The 19,698-nt window shown below is 39.9% G+C and overlaps 1 protein-coding gene across 2 annotated transcripts in view; it reads right to left on the reverse strand.

The window, feature by feature from the left end:
• WDR41 (WD repeat domain 41) overlaps nucleotides 1-18,800 on the reverse strand; it is a 63,168-nt gene extending 44,368 nt beyond the window's left edge. Inside the window, exons 1-2 of one of the 2 annotated variants that reach the window (XM_072606397.1) lie at nucleotides 18,556-18,800; nucleotides 15,059-15,174 (exon numbers count right to left, since the gene is read on the reverse strand). In XM_072606397.1, coding sequence (XP_072462498.1) covers nucleotides 15,059-15,174; nucleotides 18,556-18,606 — 167 coding nt within the window. In that variant the 5' untranslated portion in view covers nucleotides 18,607-18,800. The remainder of the gene's footprint in view (nucleotides 1-15,058; nucleotides 15,175-18,555) is intronic. The other variant, XM_072606398.1, reaches the window with a different exon arrangement.
• Nucleotides 18,801-19,698: the final 898 nt, after the last annotated feature.

Raw genomic sequence — 19,698 nt, forward strand, 5'->3', positions numbered from 1 at the left:
GTAAGTTTCAAGTTTTGTGGGAAAAGAAGAATAAAGTGATACTGAGTATTTTTAAATACTAAAGTGAATCTTTAACTCTTTGTGGGTCTGCTGATTTTTGTTTCTGTGGTCATGAGAAAGAAGGCAGGTCTCTAGAGCTTTACATTTTCTTGCATTGCCAATGATTCTTTGAACTTTTATAACTTCTTTTCTCCTTTTCAAAAATTACAGTTTTAAAAGACACACACTTTTTTTCCAATCTGGATTTGAAGATTCTCATTATTGTTCCATGCTGTCCAAATCTTGAAGTTTACAATAAGGAACGACAAAATGATCTAGAATCTGAAAATGAGATATCAACCTTTAATTCAATGAGTAGTGAAGAAAAAGTAAATTGAAATGATGCTCCAAAGTAATGCATGGTTTTCGGGACATTTTAAGAAATTATTCAAGGGTCAATAATCCAGCTAGTACATCATTCAAGGTCCTTCAGTCCTCCCCTTCCAGCCCATGGCTACCTTGTGGCTACCTCGGCTCTTCTTATTATCCCTTCTAAAGAAGTTACTAAAAGAAGAGAGAGGTGAAAAAAATCTGTACAATTTTGCTCAATGTTAGGAACTCTAAAATATTTAGCTGGAGAAAAGGTAGCACTTCATGGCTAAAATGAGAGTTTGAAGTTAGCTGTGGATTTCAACTTTCCGTTTTATCCCTAATATTCCTCAAACAACTAAAAACTTACAGCACTTTAGTTATTCATCTCAACTCAGATCTTAGTCACCAAGGACACATTCAAACCAGTCCCTGAACTTTAAAATGCTTTCACAAATCCAGAATTTCACAGAAACATCAGGATAACGTGTAACACAGAAAAACTCTAAATCTTCTGTCACACAGAAAATAACATCTAAGAGGATTTATGACCATAAAAGGAAGCAGGCCAATCATGTCATAAGAAAAAGAAATTACCGATGGCTAGAACCATCCTGCACCCATACTAACATAACATCAAAAAACAGAGAGAACACCAGCAGCACACAGGGTGGTCTCCTTCTGGAAGATTTATGGGAAGACACAGAAAAGAACAATACAAAGGCACCCACATTTATGAGATAACAGATGTATTTAATTACCAAAGTATAAACTAACATACAAAATAATGCAAAGTTGAAAAAAAGCAAATTTGGAGGACTAGTACACTATAACATTTTAAAATCTAACAGCTATAGAAGTAAACAGGAAAAAAGAGATAAGGGAGTACAGAAAAAGTTCCTATTAATTTTTTTAAATTTTGTGTTCTTTATAAATATAAATAGTTCTAATAGATGAATTGATTGAATTTTCATTGGGCTTTCCTCCTTAGCTTTATATTGCTAAGATTGCTCTTATATTCGTAAAAAATTTTTACATTTTTTTATATTTTAAAATTTTTTAATTTAAATTTTTAACATTTTAATTTACATTTTAATTTAATTTACATTTGAATTTAAATTTTTTATATTTTTAAAAATATACAAGTTATGTGGAACTGAGAATCTATTTTCCCAGTGAAATATTATAAAAGCAATGGCTAGTTTCTCAACCTAACTCACAAATGCCTACTTGCCCCACACTGCAGCTGAAATAAGGAATGCTTACAATGAAAAGAAAAATGTAAGAAAAAATGTTATAAAACAATAATTTGAAAAATTCATAAAAATCTAATTTTAAAGTTTTTTTATCCTAAATGTGTGTTTGGGTGAAAACAGGTTAGAAGATAAAAATGGAAATTGTAAATTGGATCACTTTCATGGACAAATAGCTCTGGTTTATTTTCCTTTATACACTACATGCTCTAAGACTAACTTTTTTTCATCTAGACTGTGATTTAATCATAAATTAACCTACGAGCCCCTTCTTGGGTGAATCCTTGTCTCCAACACTCCTGGCTAACTTGTATCAAAATCTTGGGGTGGGGAGCGCAGTGAAAGCAGGGGAAGTAAGGTTTTTCTTAAAACTGATACACAGAAAAATTCGTTTAAAAGTCTAACCTAACAGCAGAAGTTAGAGGAAGGAAAAAAAGAAGAAAACAGTAAGTAAACTACTTTCTTTTCCTCTGCTTCTAGGTTCTAGACAACTTTCACTTACTAAGTCCAATTACAGAGATGCCAAGCATTAGGTCCGTCTTATATCTAGATCCTAAAGGCTATGAATGAGATTTCTAATAGTACAACCATTATAATAAAACTCACACTAACAAGACACATGGTACATTGTAGAACATTCACTTTAATTATATTTTGCCTGTGACATTTCCAAATGTATTCAGTTTCTTGTATTGTTTTTCCAAAGTAATGATCTGCAAAGCAGAGATCACTTCAGAACTGAGAGGACCATATACATGAAGAAAGTATTTTCAAAATACTATAAAACAGTTAGCTAAGAAAAAGAACACTTGAGAAATTGAGAGTTAAAAAAAGACAGAAACCAGTCATTTGGCACCAAAAGGAGACTTTCCAAGTCAACACGGCTTCTAGACAAGTATTTCATTTATTTGAAATTATACTCCACAATAAGAATCTCTAACAAATAAAGCATTAACTGGTTTAAAAAAACAGTTAAATTACCTAATTTCTCCCTCATTCTCTTTCTCCTCCCTCTAGATAACTAGATGTTAAATGTCATGACTCTGACTATAGCATTTACATAAAAATATAGAAAGGCCTCAATTAGCTGAAATTCTTAATGGAGTATTTCAGATAATTTAATTTTGTTTAGCTTGGGGTTAATGAGAAAACACTTTAACTGAGAAACTTACAGTGCACCTCAAGGTCCATCCTTGTGAGCAACTTCCATTCTGCAGAGCTAAAGACACAGAAAGAGCAAATGGCTGGAAGGAATCAGGCAGGCAACGTCAAAACATTTACAAGCTGCGAGCCCCTTGTCCCAAGTTATAGGGGATACAAGAGGCACAAGCCTCGAGTACCTCAAACTTTGGCTTCCAACAAATATAAAAGAGACAAGTAGAAAACAATTAAATGCTAGCAATAAGAAGTATTTATTAAACTCATACTATGTGTTAGGTATTGTGCTTACCACTGAAGATATATATATAGATTTATATATGTATATATAGATACAGATATATCTGTAACTAGATGGATAGATAGATAGATAGATAGATATAAATACAAGGAATCAAACAGTTCCTACTCTCAAGGAGCTAACATTCTAAGGGAATAGAAAAAAAGAGGAATTTATATAATATGTATCTACAGAAAAAATAAAGAAATTACAAAGTAGCTCATTACAAAGCAGTGTGAAAGGGAAGTCACTAACGGTTGGGGGCAGTGAGGAAAGTTTCATCTTGAAGAGGGATACTATGAGACAAGAGGACAGGAGGGGTGTATTCCAGGCTAAACCACACGACACTAACTATACCAAGAACACAAGTTCTAAAAACAGAGAAGTCAGTGCAGCTTGTTTGTTCTTTGTTCTCAAAGAGGACCGATGACATCAGGAAGGCGATGCCAAGACTTGTAAACGAAATGGATTGAAGTGAGGGAGGGCTGTGCAAAATCATCCCCCTCACTTTCTCCTCCAGAGTCTTGTGGGTCCAGTGGCAAGATGCAGAATCGGACAACTGGAGATGACCCCGGATGCTGTGGGAGACCTTGGCCTTGTGAAATTAAGGTCTTTCCCAGGTCTTAAGTTTGACTGAGGCAACACCCATTCAAAGATTAAGGCCAGATAAGAAATGAGGCAAAGAATGGCCTCTTTCACCTAGTTAAAAAAAAATCAATCTGGGAGGGGCAGACCCCCCTCCCCCCCCCCACCCCGGGTTTCTGGACAAAACAGAAACAATGGTCATTTACACTCACTCCACATCATCAGGGCCCAGACAACAACCAAGTGAGACCTGGGTTAGGACCTACTGATGGCTAATCAGTGAGTGCGAGAGTGATTTGAGTTTAAGGCATGGTCCTTAAGAAAGAAATTGAGCCCAGAAACCCCAAGATATCTTGTGAGGTTTCAGAGGTCAAAATTTACATTCCTTTGAGTAGAGCACCTGCAAGTAAGGTTATGATACCCTATATGGCAGGCAGGCAGGCAGGCAGGCAGGCAGGCAGGCAGGAAGGAAGGAAGGAAGGAAGGAAGGAAGGAAGGAAGGAAGGAAGGAAGGAAGGAAGGGAGGGAGGAAGGAAGGAAAGGAGGGAGGGAAGGAGGGAGGGAGGGAAGGAGGGAAGGAGGAAGGAAGAGAGGAAGGAAGGAAGGAAAGAAGGAAGGAATGTTGGATCAGCACAGCTGGAGAAAGGTTCACAGAAGAGACAGGATTTCAGTGGGCCTTGAAGAATCGATAGAAATCTGACAGATAGAAGTATAGTAGGTGAACATTCCAGGCAGCTGTCTAGAATAAGCCAAGGCATGAAAGTAAAAACAAGAATAGGTTGTTTGGGGAACAATGAGAAGGTTAGAGGAAGATAATGTCTTAGATGGAGAGAACAACCAAGAAGAAATTCCTTCTACCAATGGAGGCAGATGCCTTTTTCTGCAATTTACAGTCTTAAAGAGAGCTGATAAAAGCAGAAGTGTCATAGAGGTGGCAACGTCCCTGGGTGCTACCAGGAACAGATTAACGTGTAATTGGTAAATATTTAACAAAATAAATGTATAATAAAACAGATATTACATCTTAAAACTAAGTCAATATGCTGCCACATAGATCGTATAGGAATTGTTCAGTCATTTTTGATTGTGTCTGACTCTTCGTGACCCCATTTGGGGTTGTCTTGGTGGAGATACTAGTGTGGTTTGCCATTTTCTTCTCCAGCTCATCTGACACGTGAGGAAACTGAGGCAACCAGGGTTAAGTGACTTGCCCAGGGTCACACAGCTAGTAAGTATCTGAAGCCAGATTTGAACTCAGGGAGATGAGTATTCCGGACTCCAGGCCTGGCACTGTCCACTGTGCCACCTAGGCAGCCCCTATGGAGGGATTAGTGGCTCCCAGATCTCTCTGCATACAACTGGCCTAGAGCACGGAGAATCAGTCAGTATATGTCAGAGGTTGAAGTTAAACCCAGGCTTTCCTGGTTTCAAAGCCCATCTACTGGAGAGAAATGTGGGAAATAAGAATTGGACAGAGTGAGGCAAGATTAAACTTTCAAAGCTGAGCCAAAGAGTTTATAGATGATGCCTTATGGAACCACTGTAGCAAGTTTTGTAGAGTGCACTGACCCCACCAAAATATGTTCTGGAAATTTTAAATTAAATCCCTGGTAAATTTGGTCTCTTGTCATTGGTTTTTTTCCTCCCATAAACTCTGACCAGCAAAATAATTTCATTTATTCAAAGTTCTAGTTGTCTAGCTAATCACTTAGACCCAGAACCCAAGTATAACTTACTAATACTTACAATTAATTTTATAAGTTATTTCATGGATTAAAAAAATACCACTTAGTGTGTTTATAATTTTTGTGCTTTATTCTAGAACTGTCATCTTCAGTTCAGAGTTTTAGAGAAGTCTTAGTGCCTGGGACAATTAGAAGTGAATTCATTTTACTGGTAGTCACACTAATTTCAGAGTACATTTCTATGGAACCTAGATTTTCCAGTCTCCAAGGCATACATTCTATCCATGACACCATGCTGCCTGTAGTGTTTATAATAACAGATTTTTGTTTGTGAAGAGAAATAGTCACTGTTTATAATAATTGATAATATTTCTCTTCACAAATTGAAAGTCACTGAATCCTAAGAGGAATTAAAACACATTTAAATGTCTTCATTAAAGAAATACTTCCATATTATTTCACAATTAACACTTTCCATTTCCTTTGTTTAAAATGTAATATAGATTAATTTTTAAGAAGTTCTGTTTAGAAATTATATTTGCCTTCTGGGAAGGCTTCTCAGTAAAGGGTGATGGGTTTTAAGGATTATGAAATCCCAATATTAAGCTTCAAAAATTCGAAATTAAGACAAAATGTGGTAGTGAAATCCTCTTTCCCCCTTAACTTTCATCTGTCAAAGGAAAATTATTAGAATCATAGAATAAGAACTTTGGAACTAAAAGAGACTTTCCAGATCACGTAATCTAAACACTTTACTTCACAAGGGAGATGTGTCAATGATGCAATCACAAATTCAGAAAATAAACAAAAAAATATACTTTACCTACATAAATCTAAAAGAATGCACCCAAAAGCAGAGAGTTAAACTTTGTTTACTAAGTTAATAAGGCAGCTATATAAATAATTAGCTAAAATAAAAGCAGGGCTCTAACAATATCAAGATATTTTTAAGATCATTAAAGATTTTAGATTAATAATGATTTTCTTTTTCAAACTACGTATCAAATTAAGGCCATCCTGAATCATTTTCTATATTCATAAGTGCCACTAACCCATCCAACTTTATACTACTGTATAAAGGACCTCAGCAAGTTCATGTATAAGCACAAATTGACATCGGACAGGAATTTATCAAGGAAGCACAAAGGCTTCTCTGGCATTCCTGATGCCAGATGCTTGATCAAGACAACCCGAAGAGCTGTCTCTGCACTGGATGAAAGAAAAAAATCATACTGATGGATCATGGATTCACCATGGAGCAGCAGGCCAAACGTCATCCCCATTTTATAAAGAAAAATAGATATCAGAATAGTAAATGTCATTCCGTGACCTCACACTATACTAAAGGGGCCTAATAGAGTTTATGCGACTTCCCCCAAAGCCTAATGCACAACTAGAGAAGCCTTTTGACACTGTCCAAATCTAGAACACGATATAAACTAAAAGGAGGCTATTTGTTGCGATAGCCAGCTCCTTTTGGATCCGCTCTAACCAGTCACTTATGACTAGCTTGACAGTGAGACTATCCTATAAAACAGAAACAGGGGTGTTACAAAGGAATGACTAAACTGCACTCCATTTTATCAAGTTTCCCCCCAAAATGGACAAAATCACCAGCCATCCTAGAGGCACATTTTGTTCTTCAGCCTAGTGTTTCATGGGTCAGCTGATTCTTTTCCAGTCATGATCACCATCCTCCATAACCTTGTCTGTTTCCTGGAGGAGCAAGGAATGGTCAAATGAGCAACAAAGAAAGCTATTTTTAAAATGTGTTATGAACTCAGTTTAGTTTAATGTGTCAAATGCTAGAGTATTACATGCAATTTTAGCACAGTCCATTTTTTGGAAGACTCTTGCTGGGGCTTAGCCTTCTTTAGTGATCTCCCAATCAATAGGACCCTTACTTCATGTTCAAAAATACAAAAGAAGAGAAGAAAAAGGCAGCTGTCTGTTAGGTTGATACAGGATTTATTTAGTATCTTCAAAAACCAATCTGAGAAAATTTTCCACTCACTGATTTTAGCTGAGCCACCGAGAAAACAAGAAAATCCTTCTGCAAAATTCTCAATAAGATGATATTATCTAAAGACCTGAAGCGTGAAACCTGGATTACAGCAGCTGACAAAAACTAGAATCGAATGCCGACAAAAACTAAATAAAAACATAAAAAGTGTAACAATACTAATTTCATTGAGAAAATCAAACAACAGATATTTTCTGCAGTTTGGCAATGCATAAACTACATCCTTGATACAGAGGCTAGAATAAGTGCAGATGGTAAATGACAACTCTAAAGTATTTGATTAAACTGAGATTAATAACACTTGAGTTTTTAATGCAACTTGTATTATGTATTTGGCCTGTCTACACATTTTCCTGTGTCTTACTGCTAAGCATGACTTCAGGAGTATTTACTTGTAGAACCCTACAGAAATTAATTTTTTAACAGATATTAGAAAGTAGATTGGAAGTGTTACTGTTTCCCTATCATAAACTCAGATGTTTTTCAATAGCTAACCCTTTGCACACTGACAATGCCCTAAAAATTGTACTTTGTAAAAAATAATTATAATAACATAATCTTCTATAACAACAAATGATCGTCAAGAAAATTTCACACTTAATTACATATATAATTTAATGGAGTAATTTCCTGGGCAAACAGGGTCTCACAGATAAAAATGTCGGTAATGAATTAAGTTTCTAAGTATTAGTAATACCACTTTATTATAATACTTCTAAAATCATTTCCTATCTATTCTATAAATATGAATTCAGATTTTAAAAATTTATATTCATTCCATACTTCATAGCCAGGCTTTTCTGTGAGGGAAAAGAAAAAGATGTTCACTCATTTTTTTGTAGCCAACATTTACATAATATTCTCATTTTTTAAACTCTGTCTCATTTGACCCTCACGACTCTATGAGGTAGATGTAGAAGCTATTATTTCCTTTTTACCAATGAGGGACCTAAAGCTAAGATAGATAAAGTGCCATGCCCATTGCCACAGAGTCAAGAAGTATTTACTAAATGCCAGTGAGGATGAGACAGAAACCCGAGTCTCCCTGGATTACAAGTCCAGTGCACTGCCTCAGATGCAAACTAAAGGTATATCTCAGGAAAATAGTTCTGGCATGGTGAAAATCAATGTCCTCATCTTCTTTATGTAAAACATCACTATATCACTGAAATGCTTGAGCATGTTTGGGGGCCATTAAAAAGTAAGCATAGATTAAGTACATAATAGTTAAGTATATTACACAAAAGTCATCCTGTGTGTCAGCCTCATCACCATTTCTTCTTCCAATTATGAATTACAAAAATGTCCACCACCCGTCCCACAAGCCTAGGCCTACAATGACCATGAAGAATGCACAATCCCATCCATCTTTTTAAACTTCACTATACTATGGAATTAAAATGAATAGAATTCCAGACAACTTAAATATTGCGATAATGATCCAAGGAGATTCCTGTTTTTTTCCACTAAGTAAATTATCACAATAAAAGGGCACACGGCAACACTTCAACTACTCAGCATCTAAGACCCTCAGGGTTCCATATCTAGATACAGTTTGAAAGGTCAACAACTCAGTGATCTCTGAAGTGGATACTCCCTCCAACACTGGAGATCATCTCCCATTCTTGCCTTTTCATCTTGTTCAGTTTCTTACATTTGCATCCTTCCTGAGGTGCTTTCTTTACTGAGGATCCACTCAACATGAGAGAAACCATCATCAAGTTCTTTAACATGTTGTAGATGACAAGGGGGCAAACTTGCTCCCCATTTGGGATCCCTTGCTCTCACCACATGATTAGCCCACATTCTTTTCCAAGGATACATTTTTGTTTTACTGAAAGCCTTCACGAGTGAATGAATGAAAAAGCATTTATTCAGCACTTGTTCTGAGGCAGCCAGACAGCACCCTGGATAGCGTGCCAGGACTGGAGTCAGGAGCACTCATCTTCCTGAATTCAAATACAGTCTCAGACACTTACTAGCTCTGCGACCCTGGGCAAGTCACTTAATCCTGCTTGCCTCAGTTTCCTCATCTATAAAATCAGCTGCAGAAAGAAATGGAAGACTACTGCAGTACCTTTGCCAAGAAAATCCCAAATGGGGTCACAGAGTCAGATACAACTGAACAACAACAAAAGACTTTCTTAGTACTGTAATTACTGGGGATGAGATCATCTCTGCAGGAAAGAGGGGGATGCCCAGCACTTCTTAGGGCAAAAAGGCAGGACAAATGAGGTGAGGCCTGGTGATGCGGAGAGTAAGTAATCCAACTTGACTGGAATGTAGAAAGGAGAAAAGGTTCATTTAGAAACATCTTCTGAAGTATCACTTTGACTGATAAAACCCCATCCATTCACGAAACTGAAACATTTGGTAACATCAAGGATTTTGGTGGCGAGAACTTTCTTTTCCAGTCCTTCAGTAGCTGTGACCACTGAGGAAATGGGGGCTGCAGTTAGTCAGTTAACAGTCAAGAAGAATGTATTAATCCCTTACTTAATGTACCAGGCTCATGTACTGGTGATATAAAGAAGATATAATACCTGCTCTCAAGCTCACATTCTAACGGGGGAGAAAATGTACCAATAATGAGGTATATACGAGATATATGCAGAGTAGGCAGAAGGTAGTAGTATCAGCGGGGAAAACACCAGTGGAGGGAGAGCGTGGGGAGGCCTCTTGCAGAAGACAGAATTTAAGCTGTATTAAAAGAAGCCAGAGAAACTAAGAAGTGGAGGTAGAGGAGTGGAGAACTCTAGGAATGGGAGACAGCCAGAGCAAAGGCATAGAGTTGGGAAATAGAGTGTCGTGGGAGAGAAAAAGCAAGGTCAGTGGTACAGCTGGATTATTGAGTATGTAGAAGAGATGAAACTTAAGAAAACTGGAAAGATGTCAGAGGCAGCTGTCAGCATACTGTGAGTGCTTCCCAGGACAAGGGCCACTTCCTGAACTAGCACTGGAAATATGCTTCGACCAGCTTGTGTCCACCATATATCTCTCCCCTGCCCTTTGATCACCTACAACTTTGACCCTTCAGAAACTATAATGCTATGTGGAAAAGGTGGACCTTTGTACAGGACAACAGTGTGGCATTATTATGCACGTTACACAATTTTCCAACACACATTACACAATTTCCTAACTCTAATTCAACCCATTCTCTTTCCTTCTTCATTTCTGGGCCCAGCTCAATGTCTACCTCCTACATGAAGCTTCTGTCTCAAATATTTGTACTGATGAACTAATTCTGTAACCAGATATCATACAGCATGATGTAATAAGGAAAACTGGTATTTTTCATCCATTGAGTTTTTCCTATATGGATTACTGGACCAATCTTTTGCATATAATGACGGATTTCACTGAAGAAAGTCCTGTAATGTTCTGGAGTTTGATTAAATCAACAAAATGAGATTCACATCTGGGATACGTCACAATCCACAGGAAAAGAAGTCCTTCTTCTATAAGGACCCTGAACATGTCACCTTCCTTAGAGTGGAAGATATCTTTAGCAATCAGACATCTTGCTTTATGCCAAAGGGTCATCAAGCAATGTTATTTCTGTAGCTGCATATGTCATGCAATCTGGTATGATAACACATTCATGAAAGAATCCCTGTTAGAGGAGAGCTTCAGATATGTGTTTTGTTTTATCATGCCAAATACTTTCTGTAATAAACAAGCACTGAACAGTGGAATCCTGGGTTCTTTCAGGCAAGTGTGACTATAAAAATGTATTCCACGATAGAGAATTGTTTATAAAAAGATGCCTTATTCCCTTTGCATATTTCCATCTATAAAACTTGCAAGGACGGTTTGATAGAGCATAATAAAACTGCCTTTTGGTTTGGAAAGTGGACTCTTCCTGTCTTCCAATAAGAGTATACAGAGCAGTAAAATCTTAACAAAAGCTTAAGATTCTTATTGCTTTGTTGAGACAATGTTCCACCCAGCCCTGTCCCTACTACTTCCATGACCCCATACTGCACAAAAACATTGCATCATGTGGAACAGGATGCCTCAAGTACCTCAAAAAGCTGTTTCACATTTCTTGAATGCTTTCAGAACAAAAGCTCGTGGAGACACAACACTAAACTTGTCAGACTCAAAAGGAAAAAAAACTGCATTCTGGGAAGGCTGAAAGATTACAGTGATGGTTAGGTTTTGTGATATACGTGAGAGAGAGAAAAAAATAAATGCTGTAAACTCTGTTATTTAATCAACCAGAATTTATTAAGCACCAACAGTGTGCCGGGATATAGGCCCTGCGTATGCAAACAAAGAAATGGCACAGACCATGCCCTCATGACGCTCACGTTTTATCAAGGGAAACCACATGCAGATAGAAAAGCACAGACAAAATAATTATACATTTGGGTGGGGGACGCAGGGGGCTTTGGGCTCTGTTGTTGCTAGGGTTTTTTGTTTTTGTTTTTTTGTGGAAAGGCATCTCCACAAAAGAGGAGCTGTTGTCAGGAAAGGCCTCAGTCCTGAGGGAAACCAGGGATTCTCAGAGCAAAGGTGAGTGTGCTCCAGACATGGGAGGCAGCTTCACAAAGACAGGGATGAGCGATGGAGAATCCTGTATGAAAAGTGATAGGGTCAATTTGGCTGCCTCATAGAGTGCGTGAAGGGGATGCTCTGGAGCCGTCTTGTGAGTCTGTATTTGATCCTGGAACTAACAGAAGCCACTGAAGTTTACTGATCAGGGGAAGGGTACAGTCTGGCAATTGTGTGGAAGATGGACTGGACAAGGCACAGACTTGAGACAGTTACGTTTAGAGACCAGAATGCTCTAATTATCAAAGAACTACCTTGTCACAGCATCTCAATGCTGGAAAGGACCCCAGGAGCTACAGATCTGAACAAGAAGCCTCTCTATAACTTACCCAACCAGTGGCCACTTAGCCTGTGCCCAAAAACCCCTACTGGCCAAGGAAGCTCACTGCACTTTTGGAGAGCTCTAATCATCTCCTTTCAGCAAGCCTCCATTTTCCTTACACCATCCTCCCACTGACTGCGTCCTGTCCTCCAGCACCGAGCACAGAAAATCTGATGTCTTCTTCAGATGCTTGTAGGGAGCTATCAGGTCACCATTCCATCCTCTCCTGAGGCTCAACATCTGCAGTTCCTTTAATCAATCTGTCCATATATGACCAAGGCCCTTCCTCAACCTGGATGCCCTCCTCCGGATGCTCTCCAGCTTGTCAATGCCCTTGTGAAAGTGTGGTGCCCACAGGCTCCTCCTCCCAAAGTTCTGGACATGAGGCTTCTCTTAATACACGATCACACTCCTGACTCATCTTGAGCTTTCAGGACACTAAAACCCCCAGAACTTTTTCAGATAAACTGCTAACCATTATTCCCCAAATTTGTACTTAAAGGTACTTTGTACAAATTTGTGTTTCCAAAAATTTACTCCATAAGTGTAAGGTTTTGCACTGACATTACTATGTAAAGGACCTATGACTTAATTAGTGAGGGACCTCCCTCCACTGGCAATGATTGTAACTTGCCTATGACTTAAAGTCTCTGCACCTCACAGAGGTGACTAGCCACTGGTCATATTGCTTTTAAGGGTCAGAAGTAGGATATGAACCCAGGTCTTCCTGACTCCAAGCCCAGCATGGTAACCCCTTTATTTATCATGCTGCTTTCAAAATACTTTAACTTATCCATGTTAAATTTCACCTGATCAAATTTGGTTCAATGCTCTGACCCCCGAAGATCTTTTTTGAACCCTGATTCTGTCATCCAGTATCCTAGCTATCCTTCTCAACTATGGATCTTATGACAATCTGAGAAGCAATTCATTTATTCAAGTCACTGGCAAAAATGCTCAAGAGCAAAAAACTCAGAACATATCCACGGGGTGCATAATGAGCGGCCTTCCTCCAAATTAATTATCATTAATGGTCATTAATTTTTTTCTTTAGAGCTAGCCATTTAACCACCTCTGAAACTTATATTATCATCTAATCCATCCATTAACAAGCGTTTCTTAAGCATATACTATGTGCCAGGCACTTACTAAGCACTGGGGGTAGAAGGACAAAGCAAAAGTCATCCCTGCTCATATTTTAGTGGGGAGACATTGTGTATATAAATATATATATATATACACACATATATACATAGGTACAGACAAAGGAAATGGATGGCACACAGAGTAAATGGATGGTAACTTCAGTAAATGGATGGGAAGGCACTAGAAGATGAGGAGATTTTAAAAGAACTTTTCTGCAGGTGGGATTTGAGCTGTTGTGAAGAAATCCTGGGATTTTAAGAGGCAAGGGTGAGGAAGGAGAAAGGGGGAGAGACAACACAAAGGCCCAGAGACAGCTGATGTACCATCATGTGTGCAGAATTAGTTAGTTAGATAAGACAAGGCTGTACCATCATGGTGTAGAATTAGTTAGTTAGATAAGACAGGGCTGTGCCACCATGTGTGAGAAACAGTACCTGGAACGTAGAAAAGCAAGTTTCTTTCTAAGCATTCAAATCACTTAGTTGAAACAAAGGTGCAGTAGTGCTATCCTAGAGATTGCTGATGCATAAGTAAGGCTAATTTTCAAGGTACAAGAAGCCATGCTATAAGATCCTACTTCAATAACATGTAAAAATAACACAGAAGGCTCAGGAATGCCTCCTAGGATGGGAATTCCCTTCCTCCTCATCTTCATGTGACACTGTTTCCCTTCCGGTAATGTGAGGTGACTCCCTAGGTAGGCTTACTAATGTTCCCACCTCTCTTCTTAAATTTGAATGTAAAGTGGAAAAGTATTTCTATCTTTTAAAAAAAGTTAACATCTAATTGAACCATGGATGATCTACAGCTGGGGTTCCCGATATTTGCTATCTGGATACCATTTGGAAAAAGGAAAAGGCTGGCCCTATGCACAGGTAGTTCACGCTGTGGTAAGAACTGACATGTCAGTCAGTCACCTAGCACTTCTGAAGCACCTGTTATGTGTAATTCAATTTGCTAATTAAGTACAAAGAAAGGCAAAAAATAGTCCTTGCTTTCAAGAAGTTCCCATCTAATATGTCAGAAACACCCCTTGCCCCAAGTGCTATCACATTTCAGCTAGTGACATGACATTTTAAGCTCCAAAAACGTGTCTTACTTAAACTTTGCATCTATCTCTCTAGTACCTACAATAGTGTTCCACAAGTGGTAGGCTCTTGATAAATAGTCAATAAATGAATAACTAGGGACTAAATGTAGTTGGCTGATTCAGAACCATCAGCCCAATGACAAACAATCCCCCCTCCTAATGGGTCCGTTATTCTTTGGAAATTTAGTTCAAAAGGAAACAAAAACTCTTCTAGAACTTCTGAGAGGCCTCCATGTTAGAAAAACCCAAGAGTAAGGATGACCTATATATTAAATAGTTACTTACACATAACTGGGAGGATATAGATCCTTAATCGCCCTGCCATTACATTTATTAGGAAAGTAAAGTTATACCCATGTAATATATGATCTACCAATAAATATGGCTATATTTGGCTATAACTTGGCTATAACTACTTTATAAAGAATGTTGTAACTACATAGAGGAAACTAGATGGTAAAAATCTGCCTCACGCAGTCAAATTCTATTTTCAAATGTTACCATCACCTAAAGAGAGCATTAGGAAAAGCTGGGTTGGTTTCTGAAGTATCTTGATGGATTTCTTGAAGATTCTTTGCAAACAACACAGAAAGGAGAAAGTTTCTCACCTGTAGTCATCTAACTGTATCAGAAATCGGACAATGTCGTGATGCGCTTTCAGCACGAGCAGCTCAGTGTAGGGATTCTGCGTCTGCTCCTCACCTATTGTCTGTACTGGAGACTTCTTGGGAGCCAAAAAAAAAAACATGGAAAAAGAACGATTTGTGATTTAAGAATCGGTGAACACTACGCATAGCCTAAAATACTGATATTCAGAATACTAAGTTTAAAAAGTCACAGGAATTCATGTTCTAATACGGTATGTCATTTTCTGTAACCTCAATTGATGGATTGCTGACTTCAAAGAACACATTTTTTCATATCTCATAAAAATATACATATTTGAGTCACAATAATAATGCCCAAAAAGGTTGTTTACTCTCAGAGGGCTGCTTCTGAGGTGGTCATCGTAGAAACAGATTTCTTGTGGTCAAAGAAATAAAAGAAAAAAAAAGACATCCATAAGAGTAAGAATAAGCATTATGTATTATTACATGTTCAATATCTCATACACAGCTATTTCTTCTAACTCAGTTCAGGGAAGAGGAAAAACTTGTTGGCGTGAATTACCCAAAGCTGTACATATTAACAGTACATATTCATAATTCATTTTAAATATGCATAAATTATTTTTCCAAAATTTAGAAACTGTAATTGCTGTGCAATAGAAATTACATCAGAAATAACTATTTTTGCTCTAAATGGGCCAGCAAACAGACATGATATTTGGCTGTAGTAATATAACTTTGAAAAACTCAGGAATCAAAAGCCAGAATCAGTATTTCTGAGATTCACTTCTTTTTTTCTTTACAAATTCTCTGTCCTATGATAAAGTAGTGAAATGACCAAAATCAAAACAATGTGGAAACATTTTCCTATCTATCCCTTAAAAATAAGAGTTGACATTCTCTTTGGACACTGCAGAAGTGAGTTATTTTTATGAATCTTGATGATGAAACTGGTAATGAGTCATACTAATATGGGTGGGATGTATATATTAGTTAGAGCAGTGATCTCAAGTTCATATGGACAGAGAGCAAGACAACTGATCTTCCTGTATTATTGTTTATGTGGAATTATAAACCTACCAATAACTATACCTGAAGGACTACAAATTGATCAGAACCCAGGTCCACAGCATCCTTGCATTAAGGCACCATTTTGGCCTGGAGAAAAATGGTCCCAGGCAACACCTCCAGGACTTAATTTCACCAGAGGAGATAGCTAGGAAGGACCACAGTCATCCAGGTCTACTCAGTGGACACACTATTTTCCAGAATTGTAATTTCTTATGCCAACCGTGTTCCTTGTTTTCTCAGTTCTCACCCTTTTTGACCCATCTGCTGCATTCATCATGGTTGGCCTCATTCTCCTCCTGGATACTCTCTCCTCTCTTAGTTTTCATGACATCGCTCTCCCAGTTCTCCTTTTCCTACTTATCTGACTACTCCTGGTTCATCATCCTTATCATGCTCCATAACCACAGATGTTCCTTAAGGCTTTGTCCTGGGCCCTCTTTACTTCTCTTTCTACCCTCTTTCGGGTGACTTCATAAATTCCCATGGGTTCAGATTGTAGATGCAGGTGACTTAACAGATGTTATACATCCAGCACCTATCTCTCTCTACTGAGCTGTTCTGAATCCCGACTGGACATTTGAAGTAGATATCTTTGAGAAATATCAAATTCATCTTGTCCACAAAAGAATGTATTTTCTCCCAAAGTTCCCAATTTCTGTCAAAAGTACCATTCTTCCAATTTCCTAGGTGCATAACATCAGTCTTATGCTTAACTCTTTACTTTCCTTCACCTCACATGATCAGTCAGTTGCCAACTCTGGCCATTTCTACCTCCATAGCATCTCTCAAATCTGACTCTTTCCCTCTACTACATGGCTACCACCTAAGTGTTGGCCCTTAATCAATTCTTAATCAGACCAATTGTTGGTCCTAGTTGGTCTTCTTACCTCAAGTCTCTCCCCGCTAAAAACCATCTGCCACACAGCTGCCAATGTAATATTCCTAAAGTATAAATAAGCCTAATCATGTCACTCTACTATTCAATGAACTCCAATAGCTCCTTACTGCTCCAATAACTCCTCTCTTTGGCTTTTAAATTCCTTCATAATCTGGTCCCAACCTGTACATCCAACCACACATTATTCCACTTCTCTCAACTCCACAGACCAGCCAAATTAGCCTTCTCTGTTCCTCACACAGAGCAAGCACTCCAACTCCCATTTCCATGCCTTGCATTGGCTATCCCACGAATGGAATACACTCATCTTACAGATCTTCAAAATCTAGTTCAAGCACTAACTTCTCAATTAAGCCTTCCCAAGACTTTCCATTGCTAAAGCCTAGTTGTCTTATTTTTAATTTGAATGTATTCATTTGTTCTTCGTAATATACAATTATGTACATTCATACACTTGTATACTCAGAGCTTAGCATGTATGCGTTAGACACATAATCATTGTTTAATTGACAGATTCATGTTGGAGAATCCTGGTGGTGCCACGTACTGGGAAGTTCAGGAAGAAATAAGATGCTTGCAAAGCTTCTGTCTCAGGACTGGCCGAACTTGTGGTCTTTGAGCAGACAACAAAAGGTTTCAGTATCAGCTGACTTTTAGAGTACTCCCAAAAGTCTTCAGGGGGAGTACTTTCCATTGCTTTAAAAAGTTGTGTCTGGTCCAAAGGCAGCAATTAAATCAAATGAACAAGCACGTACTAAGGGACTACCGCGTGCCAGGCTAAGAACTGGGGAAAAAATAAAGAAAAAGGCAAAAAAGACAGTCCCTGCTCTCAGGGAGCTGACAGTCTAATGAGGGAGAAAACATGAAAGAACCACGCAAACAAGCCAGGTGTCTTGGTGGAGGGGCAGCTGGAGTCGACCTCAGCCAGGTACGAGCCTGTGACCCTGGGCAGGTCTGCCTCAGTTTCCTGGACTGTAAGGAGGGATAATAACCACAGCCCCTCCCTGCTAGAGATGGCATTGGTGAAGCCCGGGGCGCGGCGTGGGGGCCATTTAATGGAGGCTTGGCCTTCCTTCCCTCACCCCCTACCCCTCCAGGTGACTCATACAGAGCCTGGCACAGAGCAGGCTGAACCAGGGCTCCCTTCAGTTGTGGATGATCACCGAGAGCCTGGACAAGGCGTCCTGCAGAGGGGGGATTTCAGCTCGGACTCGAGGGGGGCACTGCACACAGCAGGCACTTAATAAATGCTTTTGGTTGGTGGGCGTGGGCACTTTTTGGACACCGTAGCCCCCCAGCCTGGCGCCTGGCAGGGGGCGTACAAATGCCCGGAGGGGGGAAGCTCCCGGCCCGAGGCTCCACCCCGTCACCCTCGGCATCAGCCCGCCCTACAAACAAGCACAGCCACGGGGGAGCCCCGGGGGGGCGGGGAGTGGGGTCGGGGGCTTTCCCAGGGGCCGGAAGTCCGGCCGCTCCGGCCCCGGGTCCGAGGGCAGCCCTTCTCCCGCCAGACCCGGGGGGCCTTTACCTCGGCCAGTCCCTGGGGCTCTCGGCCTCCGCCGATCAACCATCGCAGCATCCGGGCGGAGGAGGAGGAGGAGGAGGAGGAGGAGGAGGAGGAGGAGGAGAAAGAGCAGGGCGAGCCGGGGCCTCGCCGGGCCCGAGGGGAGGAGTCCCAGCCCAGGACTCGCACCCGCCTCCCGGGATCCCGAGGGAGACCACGGGCGGAAGAGAAACGAGGAGAGAGGCTTTTTGTCCCTCGGCCGGCTCCGTAGCACGGTCGGGGGGCGGGGCCGCCCAGAGGTCCTGGGTCGCGCGCAGGGACGCCCCCCGGGCTGGCCTCGGGAGCGCGCGGCGTGCACGTGGAGTTGTGGGGAGAAGTAGCTCTAGCGGCCTCTAGTGGTCACCAGTGGAACAGCCGCCGGGGCGAGCAGGGTCCGGGGGATCCAGGAGCTGGAGAGGAGAGAAGGCTGTTCAGCCCCAGCCGAGGGACAGCTCCCTCTCCTATGGCACAGGGCTGCTTCTGTCATGGCCTGCCCGGAGACAGAGAAGAGGCAGGGGCAGCCTGACTGAGGGTGGGAGCATACATAAAGCATATAGATGTATATGGATGTGATACAGAGATACAATGTATCTATATCCATATACATAACGTGTTCACACCGAAAACTGAACCATCGGCTCTTGTGTGTGAACTGGCTCCTGGTGTGCGTTTATGGATACATTGTATATGTGTGTATAATGTATACATCCAGGTATACACATAAAATCCACATGTTTTATACATATATTATACATATTCTATGCATACAATATTACACACATTACAGTCTAGTGATAATATACACTGTATATATTACATTGCAACAATCATATACTGTATGTGTTGTTATTCAGTCCTTTCAGTTGTACACAGCTCATTGGGGATATTCCTGGCAAAGATACCAGAGTGGTTTGCCATTTCCTTTTCCAGGTCCTTTTGCAGATGAGGAAACTGAGGCAAACAGGATGATGTGGCTTGCCCGGGGCCACACAGCTAGTAAGTGTTTGAGGCCAGATCTGAACTCAGGAAGCTGAGTCTATCCACCGTTATATACATAATGCTTATACCATATCTACAATATATTACATGTGCTATAATAATACACAATGTAATATGCATATCATATGC

This window comes from Notamacropus eugenii, chromosome 4, assembly GCF_028372415.1.
Source record: "Notamacropus eugenii isolate mMacEug1 chromosome 4, mMacEug1.pri_v2, whole genome shotgun sequence".
In the NCBI taxonomy this organism is placed as follows: Eukaryota; Metazoa; Chordata; class Mammalia; order Diprotodontia; family Macropodidae; genus Notamacropus; species Notamacropus eugenii.